This window comes from Etheostoma spectabile, chromosome 2 (genome assembly GCF_008692095.1).
Source record: "Etheostoma spectabile isolate EspeVRDwgs_2016 chromosome 2, UIUC_Espe_1.0, whole genome shotgun sequence".
Lineage (NCBI taxonomy): Eukaryota > Metazoa > Chordata > Actinopteri > Perciformes > Percidae > Etheostoma > Etheostoma spectabile.
Window position 1 is genome coordinate 13,652,648 of NC_045734.1, and position 12,759 is coordinate 13,665,406.

Consider the following 12,759-nt stretch of genomic DNA (forward strand, 5'->3'; position numbering starts at 1 on the left):
CTGACTAGGTTCACTTCGTTGGTGTCCACCCCCAGTAGGTTTTCTTGCCATTCTGTAGAAAAATTCCACCACAAATTGTTTTCGTTTGCTTCTTTTTTACAGTACTGTGTATACTGAATTTTACAACATTTACCACAAACAGTGTTGAAACATCGCAACACGGTTATCACCGTATGTTTCACAAAACTACAACTTTTGTTGGAAAAGGAGCATTGGCCACCCTGCAATACAATACATGTGATACGGTAACGTTATATTGTACAGTACTGTAAATACTCTAGATATAGTAGAGAGTTGAAGACATACCTGTTTTCCAGTTGGAATGTCCTTATTATGGATGAAACTGTGAAATGGCTTAGACTAGGGTGGGCTCTCTGCCCAGCTTCCCTCATGGTAAGGCCATGGTTTATGACATGGTCCACCAAAGTTGCTCTTATGTCATCCAAAGGAATGATCCTTGTGTGGCCTCTTCGACCACGTCGTCCTCTCTCTGTCTTCCTCTTCCTCTGCCTCTAGCTCTCCCTGCCTCCATGCTTGCAAAGTTCTCAAAATGGCTTAACTGAGGCCTTTTTGTAGCTGGCTGATTGGTGTTCAGTTTTGTAAGTCAGTATTTTCAGGTGTGTGTCTACGTCTTTTCAACTAACCAATGTGTGTTGTATTTAGAATAGAAGTGTTTTCCCAATGGTACCCTAAGATTTCATTCAAGTGTCTTATGTGTGAAATAGTGTGTAGTGTCTAGGAGCAAGTGTGTTACAGAATTGCAACTAAAGTAAAAAGCAGCGCAACTTAAAGTTATGTTACTTTGGTTTAAGCATGTGCCTATAGTGTTCAAGCAACGGGCAAAAACTGTAAGAATGCAGTCACAGTCATACTATGGTGCCAATCCCTCCACTCATTTAGATAAATCAACGCTTTTCTGTCACTTTAAAGATTCACACCAAAATTGGGGTGAATTGTACATTCTGACTTTGAGAGTCTTCTATGGACTCCTCGTGGCTTTTTAACTGAAATGATTAACAGGCCAAGAATCGTGTGTTGTGTGGTGGGTGTGTGTGTGTGTGTGTTGTGTGTGTGTGTGTGTGTGTGTGTGTGTGTGGGTGTGTTGTGTGTGGGTGTGTGTGTGTGGTGTGTGTGTGTGTGTGGTGTGTGTTGTGTGTGTTGTTTGTTTTGTGGTGTGTGTGTGTGGTGTGTGTGTGTGTGTGTGTGTGTTGTGTGTGTGGTGTGGTGTTGGGCCTATAGTCTCTGTCAAATTCTTCCCTCTATCTCTCGGACCGTCTGTCAGGGAGATAGGGACAAATATAGGACTTGGTTTTGGAAGATGGGCAAGGCAGAGATTGGCTCCTGGATGCCTCAGGTGAGATGTATAGTCGGGTGCTGACATGGTCAGGGAGAGGAATAAAAAAATCTTTGACTAGGTATTGGATGACAATGATATTTTTGGTTCGGGTATCTTTTTTTGTTTGTTGCAATGACAGCCTGTCGGTCAGTTCACCATATTTGGTTTGCCGTGAAATTTTGTACAGACATTCATGATCCCCAGATGATAAATCCTACTGACTTTGACAATCCTCTCACTTTTTCTCTAGCGTAACCATGAGGTTTACATTTGTGGTTTTGACACAACCCCCTCAGTAATAATCATGTAGTGCTAAGCTGTCCAACACGTTGGTTTATCAACAAAATACCTGCAGAGTTAATGATATTCCCATCAGCCTCATATGATCTTTATTTTGTGCTAATAGCAGATGTTAGCTTGCTAATATGGTAAACTAAGATAGGAAACATGGTAAACATATGTGCCTAACTCATAGCACTGGTGTACAGCCTCAGAAAGCTGCTCACGTGACGGTAGACTCTTAGTCTTGTAATGAGAAATCAGTTAATTAGTATTTAGTAGAAGAATTTAAAAGATTGACTGATATTGAAGTTAGTTTTACATCTCTAATATTAAATCATTTTCTGCAAAAACCAATGTAGACTATGATTTTAAGCCATGCAATTTATCTTTATATCACAAAATATTTACGTCATCCATCAATTTTCATCAAAGTCATTTTTTTGTTGGCACTCTACCTACTTGACCAAAAGAGATACTTTCACAAGTACAGCCACCATGCAGGCGTGCTAAAACACCCTGATAATGTAATGTAACCCCTGAGGCGGATTTTGTCAGTGAATCCACGCTTAGTTTCGCACCACAAGTTGAACAGAGTCCACGAGCATCTGTTTGGTTTTTAGAGGAATTCTAAAGCCGATTAAATTGTGGGAGCGGGTGTGAGGAAACGGATGGTGCATTTACACATAAGAAGCCAAAGGTTTGGGCGGAACTGATGTCATATTTCACCGCAACCACCAACTCATCACAGACAACCTGCATGTATGACACAGGACAAAGCCACATAAATCATCTGACAGCAATGGTCATGAGTCAAAGTTATTCTAGCTTCTGCTAGAGATACTCATCCGTTATGACTAAAAGGTTGGACCAGCATGTCAAACATCCAAATGTCAGAGGGACAGAAAGAGGGGGAAGGTGTGTGTGTGTGTGTGTGTGTGTGTGTGTGTGTGTGTGTGTGTGTGTGTGTGTGGTGTGTTGTGGTGTGTGTGTGGGTGTGTGTGTGGGTGTTGTGTGTGTGTGTGTGTTGTGTGTGTGGTTGGTGTGTGTGTGTGTGTGTCGTGTGTGTGTCTGTGTGTCTGTGACTGTGGGCTGTGTGTGCGCGTGTGAGAATAGAGAGTAAGAGCAAGGAAAAAATCAAGAGCAGTGACAGTCCATCTGGGAATATTTGAGCACAGAGGGAATATTGTAGCAGGTGATGGGCTGTGAAGACTGTAGTGCAACTGATGGAATATTCACCCTCCATCAAACATCACCGCCAGTTTAAATAAGTGCCCTCTGTGGAGAAAACATTTTACAGAACTGTAGCAATATAGACAAAGATACAGAGTGATTCAGTTGTCTCTTTTTAAATTTAGAGTGCAAACAAAGAGAGATACATACATGGCTCTCAACTCCTAGTCTTGTTTTTCTATGAGTATCACAGCACATTTTCAAACTCAGTAACACCCTGAAAGCACAAATGTTATTTGTGTGTATATATACAAATAACATTTGTGCTTTCAGGGGTTAAGGTTATATATATATATATATATAATATATATATATATATATAAAACAATGTATGCAAAGGAATTGATAGCAGTCCTTTTAATTTGTTTTACCTGTATACAATACAAAATCAATGTCCTTTCAACTGATTTACCTGCTTCAAACAATCTACAGTATTTCTTCTTGTTTCTATTACAACAAATTAGTGTCTGATGGAGTACCAAACAAGAAAGAAATGATTGAAATCCTTTGGAAACCCTGTTTTCTCTTCAGCAGTCACACAACTTATCATCATTCTTGCGGCTGCTCAAGTGAAAGCACCGGGAACCCGTCTTCTGTTGCAGGCGGAGGAGCTGATTGATTGTCCAGATGCAATTTTGATATATTTGGCACAGTCTACGCTTGCCTCACAATAATGAGCGGAGCAAAGCAGCGTCTGGGGTTCATCTGTAACTTTTCACTAACCAAACTTATCTGCTTCTCTTCTCTATATCTCTGCATCTTTATGCGTGTATACGTGCGAAGGCTGTGTGTGTGTGATATGGACAGACTCGGACGAAATGAATTCATCGGAGAGGTGAGAGTGGCTCTGAAAAAGCTAAAAGAGGGCGAGAACAAACGCTACAACATGGGCCTAGAGAGAATTGCACAGGTAGATATAGTGTGTATATGCGTGTGTGTGTGCATACCAAATGGGTTTCAGTGGTTATATATACTGTATCAAGATGTGTCCAATTTCCATTGTGCTTGTTTGCCTGGGGGCTATCAGTCATCATTTTCAAATACTGCATTATAATGTGTTACAGATATTCACCTGGAGGCTCTGTGGGCATGATGTGTTTCTTTCTTTTTTCAGAATAAAGAAGCTAACAATCAAATTGTGGAGCAGGGAACAGTCGTGGCAGAGGAGGAGGTAAAACTAATATCAGCTTTATCAAAATTAATCTTATTATTATTACACTTTGAAGTAAAATATAGCTTACTGTAATTTGTGATAACTCTGCTATATCGGATACATTTTCTTATCGTTTCAGCATTTGTAATTGATCCTCTATTTTCACTCTAAAGGAAAATAAAGTTTAAGTCTTTTTTTAACCAATATATCCAGTATGTTTGAGGTGTGAACCCTGATAGACTGCTGGGATCTGATGTGTTTTTTTCCTCTTCTGGTGGTCCTTATCTAATTTCTCTTCATGATTTTAGAGACAGAGGCTAATAGCTTTTGGTCTCTGATTAGACTCAGTTTATGGTTCAACTTGGAGATAAAAGAAGGGGTGAGAGGAGTATCATTTTGCCAGGTTAAGATAAAGTCATTAATTACAAGCTTCAATTTTAACACCCCTGTTGCTCATACGTTAAAAGAAAACACTATATCCTAGGTAGGGAAAATGCTGTAGCAGATCACAATACTTTAAATTTCATTTTAGTTTTATTTGTGTAACTTTGAGTAAAAAGCATTTTCCAAAACTTTACTGACCCTGCTGCAGGATTCCCCACTGTGTATTCATTGAAGGGGGAAACGTCAGCTTGAAAACCTGTGCCGTGTCTGACACACTGTTGTTTTCTGTGTCCCCAGCGTGGCCGCATCCTGGTGTCACTGTGCTATAACACAGAGAAGGGCTGCCTGCTGGTTGGGATCATACGCTGTGCCCATCTGGCGGCCATGGACTCTAACGGCTACTCTGACCCCTTCGTCAAAATGTAAGTCATGTCTGATATTCATGAACAAACCTGGTATCCTACAAATTATGCTCATATGCAGCTACTCTGGGTTAGCATTTCCCATTCAATGGAAGTGTCTTTTGCCAATGTGGTGTGATGTTCTTGTCATACAGCAAGAATTCAGGGTGTGTAGGTTGCCATGGTGGGTCCAGCAATGACCATAGTTAAAGGAAAATTCTGGTTTATTTCAACCTGGTGTATTTCCCATTAATGTGATCATTGTCAAATTTTGCCCTCGCAAAACAACATATATTTTTTTTTTCCAGGAGGGAAGACGTATTAGCTGTTTGTTGACCAAGAGTTCCAGGGACTTTTTTTGTACTTGAAACATCTTAAAGGAACTAAAAGGTTCCTTCAGCCTGCGCCGCAGTGAAAATAAGGCAAATTAGTTCACTGACGTATCAAAAAGCAACATGACGGGACAAGGGCTGCTGGTGGTTGCAGGAGGGAACACACTGCTGCCTGCAGATCAGTGTCCCTGGCTGTTTCACCTAAAAAACAACATCAAATCAACAAAAACAACAACATTGATTTTGCACACTTGCCGGAGGTGCACGCCCGTCGGCAGTTTAGTGTGGCTGCTGGCTCGCGTGAATCTCTCTTTCCCTCTGTCTTTTTTATGAGTTTGAGAGCCAACAGCAAATCCTGTTATCAAATGAAAAAGATATGTTCTCCCCTTGTCCTAAAATGGCCATAAATTGATACTGAGCATCTTACCTAAACTTCCTTGTTTAGGACTGCTGCAACTGAATGAAATCTAGAGAATTTAACTAAGAGCATCTGTCTAAACAAAATTATCTGTTAAGTGATTTACGATTATTTATTGTTTTATTCAGTATTAAATAAATGAATAAATACATAAACATGCCTTGGAAATACATCCTGAAATAAATAAATGAGGCAATAAATACATTTATGAAATAAATGTTAATATTCATATAAAAATGTATCAATTAGTTAAATAAATATATTAAAAGGTTTTACTTTTCATTATTTTGAGAGTTGAGAGTTCTTCCTATTTTTCATAAAGCATAGGCATGTGTTTTTTAATATACGTCTAATATTGTGAATATTTACTGCATGTGGCTGTGATCTTTTACAGACCTTAATTACCTATATCGTAACCATTACCTCCCATGTGTCAATACTGCAGGAAAAACCGTTGACAAAAGTTGTCCGTTAACATGTTTACAGTATTTTGGCACATACTTTGGAAGGTGTTCCTCAGATTCCTAAACTTAGTTTTGGAAATAATTGGCAGGGTATTCTGGGCAAAAACAATTGTTAGTTGTGGCCCTAGACTTATTCTGCCAATCGTAGTGTACTGCCATTCTGTCGGACTGAACACTTCTCTCAGCCAATGCGAGGCTTATCAAAGTGTCTTTCATGCACAGAGCTGAGGAAAGGCAGTGTCACTGCACACCTGAGCCCACCTGCCTGTAAGGCATAGGTAGTGACAGATAAAACCCACACAGCTCAATCTCTGATCTGCCTGATACACCAACAGTGCAGGGAGTGAGAGAGCTCCCACACAGGACAACGAATCCTATAACCAACGCCACCTCCAGTAGTAGGAGGCTTCGAGGCATAAGGAGCTGCAGGTTGTTGACATAGCTTTTAAAGGAAGTTTTAACAACTCAAAAGTAGTTTTAGTTTCTTCAGTTGAGCCAAAATAGTGTGATTGGAATGCAGTTATTAAAGGTTGACGTGCACAGCCGTATGACACGTTGTATGATCTTAAGTTGTGCACTTTGGTTCTTCTGTAGATAAGTTTACATGTATCATCAAAGAACTATAAGTCCAGCTTTACATGAAAACTGGTTGACCTGATGCACAGTGAATGGAGAGACTTATTTGTTTAGCATGAAATGAAAACACGCCCTAGCATAGGAAGTAAGACTTTTCCGCTGGGCGTGGAGGACAAAGTAGTGTGATGTTATAATGCCACAAAGTCTGCAGAGGGAGGTCAGGGTGATTGGGAGGGACAAATAAAATTTAAAATAAGAGGACGCTGTTCATTTTCTATTGACATTCAACATTGGTTTATTTTAGCCACGACCATGTTAGTCCACAAGCTTAAACACATTGTTATTATTGTAAGTAAGGGTGACCTCTAATAGTTGACTATTCGACAATTCGATCTAAAGAGCCTGATTCAACTGCCAATCTCACAGTCCGAAGTGGAAGGCAAATGTGGTTATGGAACAAAGGATCATCCCATTTGGGCTGTATGGGGGTGAGTTGCTTGGTTTCTCCCAATAATTCATGATATATAGCCTATTTTAGAATACAGTTATTAAGCAGAGTACTTACATAAGAACATAGCGCAAGCAAAGTGCTAAATATTTATTGAATTTATGGACGATTCTTCAAAATCCGCAGAGGGAGGCACGTTATAACATCTGGTTTTCAGCTTTCTCTGTCTTGTTGACTGTACCTGTTGTTTCTCTTCTGTGTGTGGATGGCTATAAAAGGGGAAATTGAATATAGGCGTGGAAAAAATGCACACCAATGTCCCAAATAAGAATATGGATCAGTTGAAAAAAACATGATTTGACAATCAGTTAATGGAAGGCAAGACCTATCAGATGTAAATTCTTAGTCTGGGACATCCTTAACTGTAACCATGACGAGGAGGTCCCCTTAATGTAACAGAGGAGTCATTTTAACCAAAACCATGACGTTTCCCAATGGTCAGCGGTTCGATCCCCCTCCTGTCCTTGGACAGCCTAATCTAACCTTAACCATTGCAGTGTTGCAGGCAGCATGGTGGCCCATGGGTTAGTACTGTGGCCTCACAGCAAGGAGGCTCCGGGTTCAAATCCAGGTTGTTCAGGGCCGTTCTGTGTGGAGTTTTTATGTTCTCTCCCCATTTGCATGGATTTCCTCCAGATGCTCCAATTCCCCCACCATGTACTAGGTTCTCCAGTCAATACCCTTGATCTGGCTCAAATTTGCAGTTGGTCCCCAGGCACTGTAAAGTGCTTAAATGCAGAGAATGAGTGTCCCTAAATGTATGTGACAATAAAAGTACCTTTACTTTTTTGTTGGATCAGACAGAGCTTGTTTGTATGTGTTCTAGAGGGCTGGATGAACTACATGTTGTGTAGTTTAATGTAGAGGACTTGTTGTAGATGGGAGATAGGAGAGTTTAGCCTGAAGGGGAGGTACAGCTACAATTACTGTATTAAAAAACATTTTTGTGGTTCAATGTTTTTTATCAGTCGGTTGTATAAGTGGGAAAATATTGAGAACTTTTTTGACACTCACCCACACTATTGGGATTTTGAAGGTCTTCTGAAATTTCTGTAAAGTGACGAGATATACAAAACAGAGAGGAAGCTCTTGTCTGACACACACACACACACACACACACACACACACACACACACACACACCTACCTACCTAGATGTATTTCTTTTTCTTCCTCTCCAAGGTATCGATTTGTTCCTCTACTTTAATGCATTGTGCTTTATAGTTATTCTTTGTGTTGTTTATTTTTTTAATGCACCAAAGAATTACATATGCACCTAGATATCCAGATCTTCCCCTTCTTTCCATCACTTTTTTCTCCTTACCCACTAAATTGTATTTTATTCCTCGTCTTGTTCTGCATCCATTCACCGGATGTTTCTGTTTTAGTTTACATGATTTTGTTGGGCCACTGCCCCGATCTGATTTATATTTCTGGAACCTAAGTTGTTTGGCTTTTTAATTTGCCTGTCTGCTAAAGTCACCTTTTGTTCTCTTTTGTAAGATACACTCTGTAACTAGTTTACCCCAGTTCAGTGGTTGGTTCGCAGAGTATATGTTGCTCTTTTAATGCATCCATTTGTGATTACCACCAACGTGCTCCACATTTAAATAATAACTATCACAATTCACTCCTGCATGGTTTGCACTCCTCATTGCACTATTACCTCTATATTGTTTCTGTTTAGAGTATGTATATATTAGTGTGTAGATATTGTTTGGTTGTTTTGTATGTGTAAGCGTATTGTGAACAACAATGTTCCAAAGAAAAATCCCTTGTATGTGTCCTCATACCTAACAGATAAGGCTGATTCTGATTCTAATAATTAATGCTCTAAAGTTTTAAGGAAGTTCACTTTAAACAACAGAAAACGGTGTGAGCGTATTGCTGGCATAGGTAAATTACGTCTCTAGAGTATATTGAGCGATTAAGTCGAATTAGGTGTAAGGAATTAATTTGCTTAGCTAGCTTTCTGGCCTGCTTTACTGTCAAAGGGGTGATGTCCTACAGCTGTAACTACAGCAATCCTCTTGAGGAATCTGTAACTAAAGCTGATCTTGATGCCTGTCTCTCTTTGTGTGTGTGTGTGTGTGTGTGTGTGTGTGTGTGTGTGTGTGTGTGTGTGCGTGTGCGTGTGCGTGTGTGCGTGTGTGCATTTCCATTTGTCCAGCGGGCTTTTCCACTTGGTCTTTTTTCACAACCAGCCTTTAGAAGCTATTCAAGTGACACAGGGTCAGAATAGTTGCAAAACGAATTTGTCTTTCATTTAAAAGGATATATTAGCATTTGAAGACTAGATTAAATTAAATTTTCAAAAGGACCCACGCTCCTCTCCCTTGCTATTCACACATTACCTAAAATGTTTGTAAAATAAATTATTCTGTCAGAAAAAAGACATGAAGGCAGAAAAAAGTGCAAAACATGTCAGATATTTCCTGCTGACCAAGCACACTGCCAAGCTTCACAGTTTTGTTCTCTCTATCTCTCTCTTTTTCCCTCTGAATGCGTGTGTGAAGTGAAAATCATGACTCCTCTCTGCAGGAGGTATATATTTAGCTCCTCTTTCCAATTGTCATTCATGTTTCTATCACTTTTTTGTTGTTTTTGCATCTCAGTGTCGTAACTTTGGTTCCTGTTTTTAACACCACCACCCTCATCCTCATCTCTCCCTGTCAGTTCTATATTTTTGTTGTTTCTTTCTCTCATTCACAGGGTTGCTCTCGCTTTTCTGCTTGTCTCTATTTCACCTAAACTTGCTGTCAGGATGGTTTTAGTACCAATCGCTTGTGACCCTGGCAGGTGTCAAGTTGTCATGTGAATAAGTGATGAGGGTCAAATCACATAAAGGGCTAAAGACAGACAATAGATAATGTTATGTAATTCCACGGTTACAGTTGTTGTGGTGGTACTCACCAAATGTGATTTGAAATTTTTTTTAAATTGCTTGTGTTCAAACATGTCCTGTTAACATGCCTGCTTTCCCCCCTTTCATTTGCACATAAAAAAACAGCATAAAACAAAATAAAATTAAAAATAAAATACTCAGTCTTGCATGGGACTGTGGTTTTTTGTCCTGCATCTTTTACAGTGTTATCAAAAAATAATACAAATACCTACAACAACAAAAAAATACTTGGATAAAATAAACAGCATGTAATGTAATAGTGAGCTAATGACTGTTGCATGGGATGGTTACATGAAGACAGCATAGTTACAGGAGGTGGCAACGAAATCATTAACACTAGCAGAAAATACAACTTTTGTAAATCTAACTTTGAAGTTTTGCTGAGACTGTGGCAGATGTTTTGAAGCTACTGTTGTGTAGTTGCTTCTCTAGATTTCAGAATGCTATATATGTTCCTGTTATTTTGTCCATTTCTTATGTCATTCTTAACAAAAGTTGTCCATACTGCTCCAAATGAGAAAAACAAAAGAAATTGTGCAACAGTAGTTAAACCTCATCTTTATCACAGAGAACACCAGTCAATCATAGTTTACCTGATCAGACATTGGAAGTTTGTGACACATTGCTAGGTGTATAGCACAGAAACAAATGGTTAGTTTACTGAATTTTGCTGTGAACGACCTACTTTTTAAAGAAGCAGCCAACGAAAAACTGAAAGGGATAATCCCTCCCTATCTCTTTGGGCCAGCCTTTTATGTTATGAATTATTCTTCACATTGAATTTGGGCATAGTTTGGTTGCTGCTGTACAGAATATTTTTATTTATGCTATCATTATTATGAATGTTGCTGTCAAATGATGTTTTGTTAGTCTGGAAATTGGAATCCCGCGTCTGAGCTGCCTCGGAGCCGTATGTAAAATGTGATTTGGCACAGCTCAGGCTGAGATGTCCCCGGGGCTCTCACATCACCCTCTCACATGCTGCAGGTCAAATAGAAGCTTTGTTTGGCCGCCTCTCTCTATGGATTTCTTTCTTTCTTCTCGTTTCTTTTCTTGTGAAGGCAGTCCGCCAATTGTATAAGCACCAGGTATTTTATTGCTGATTAGCTTATGGAGAAATGACCTTTTTAAAATACAATAAACACCTAACAGAGCCTGTGACTATAGTGATATGAAGCTATTTGGTAACATGTCATCAACTGAACAACACTATAATCGTGATTGCAATAGGTACACAGCAGGATTATTAGCAGTATGTACAAAATCATTTCAGAAGTTGTCTCCTTGTCCTTCCATTTCACCAAAGAGGCGAGACAGCTGTTGAGAATATTCATTAAAGATGGGTGCTGACAGAAAGGCTTCATGCTTGCACAAAGTTGGCCACTGGACCATTTGTGATTATTTGCCCCAAATTGCCAATGTCCTTATTTTTCACAACGTTAAACTTAAAGGGAACCTATCATGCTCATTTTCAGGTTCATACTTATATTCTAGGGCACTACTAGAACATGTTTACATGCTTTAATGTTCAAAAAACTTTTCTTATACTGCCCAAAGCTGCTGCACCTGTATTCACCTTCTGTCTGAGATGCTCTGTTATCGTTGTATCATTTGCTCACAGGGATTACTTTTACATGTGTTAACCTCGTTGTTTGAAGCTTTTGTATATTCTTATACTGCTCATTTTAGCCTAATTTATTATATATATCAATCTGTAAAAATTCTGTTTATAGTAATTGCCATCTGTATATATATTCATAGCACATATTCACCTGTAAAATTCTATTTATAGTAATATCCACCTGTATATTATATTCAGTACATATCCAGCTGTAAATCTTGTTCACAATACTTGTTATCTATATATTATATTCATAGGACAAATTTAGCTGTAAAATTCTGTTTATAATAGTATTCATTTCTATATTTATTTACTACTTATCCATGTCCTGCACTTATGAAACCATTGTATATCCTGCACTGCAAGTGCAATTGCACTTCTGGTTAGACCCAAACTGCATTTCGTTGCCTTGTACCTGTACCTGTGTAATGACAATAAAGTTGAATCTAATCTAATCTTTAGCCACGTTTAATATCCGACCTTGTAACATTATTTAAGCCAAAATATAAGCAAAGCATAATAAAGTAGGTTCCTGTTAAAGTTTTTATACTGTAGCAGCACCAGCTGTCAAGAATGGACACCTCCCACCAGTGGCGATTTCTTTAAGACGCAAAAAAGTCAAAAGATTAATGGTCAAATATGTACTATTGTGCTAACGTTTTATTGCCTAAAGATTTGTTGGAACACGTTCATCTCGAAGACAAGTTTGTTCAGAATCAGCTGACTTGATTTCCTCCTCGTACATTCCCGTAGCGTCACAGTGCATTTCCCTGTTGAAGCCTAGCATCCATGGTCCTCAATGGGGCTGCTTTTAACAGTTTTTTTAAGTGCTTCGAAACTAGATGGGTCATTGGATAAATGCTGAGATTATATCCCGCCCATGGACGCTCAGTGTTTCTGGGGGTCAATGGAGGAGTGGGCCGGCCTGGACGCTGGGCTTCTGCTTAATGATTGGAGGGTCTGTCGAAAGGCTGCATCTCCTTTTGATTGACAGCAATTTTGTACGATAAAAAGTCATTGAAGCTACGAGCTCAGTTTCATTGTGGTTTTTGCAAGTCTTGTTGAAAGACAAACTGCATGAACTGTGAATGCTTTTCACTTCAAAGGTGTGCCTTGTCAGGGTTAATTAGTGGAATTTCTTGCCTTATTA

The 12,759-nt window shown here is 39.2% G+C and overlaps 1 protein-coding gene across 2 annotated transcripts in view; it reads left to right on the forward strand.

Moving 5' to 3' along the window:
• The window catches only part of doc2g (double C2-like domains, gamma), a 73,289-nt gene that overhangs the window by 47,670 nt on the left and 12,860 nt on the right, over nt 1–12,759 (forward strand). For both annotated transcript variants that reach the window (XM_032531917.1, XM_032531907.1), the window contains exons 6-8: nt 3,632–3,758; nt 3,963–4,019; nt 4,683–4,807. In XM_032531917.1, coding sequence (XP_032387808.1) covers nt 3,632–3,758; nt 3,963–4,019; nt 4,683–4,807 — 309 coding nt within the window. The remainder of the gene's footprint in view (nt 1–3,631; nt 3,759–3,962; nt 4,020–4,682; nt 4,808–12,759) is intronic.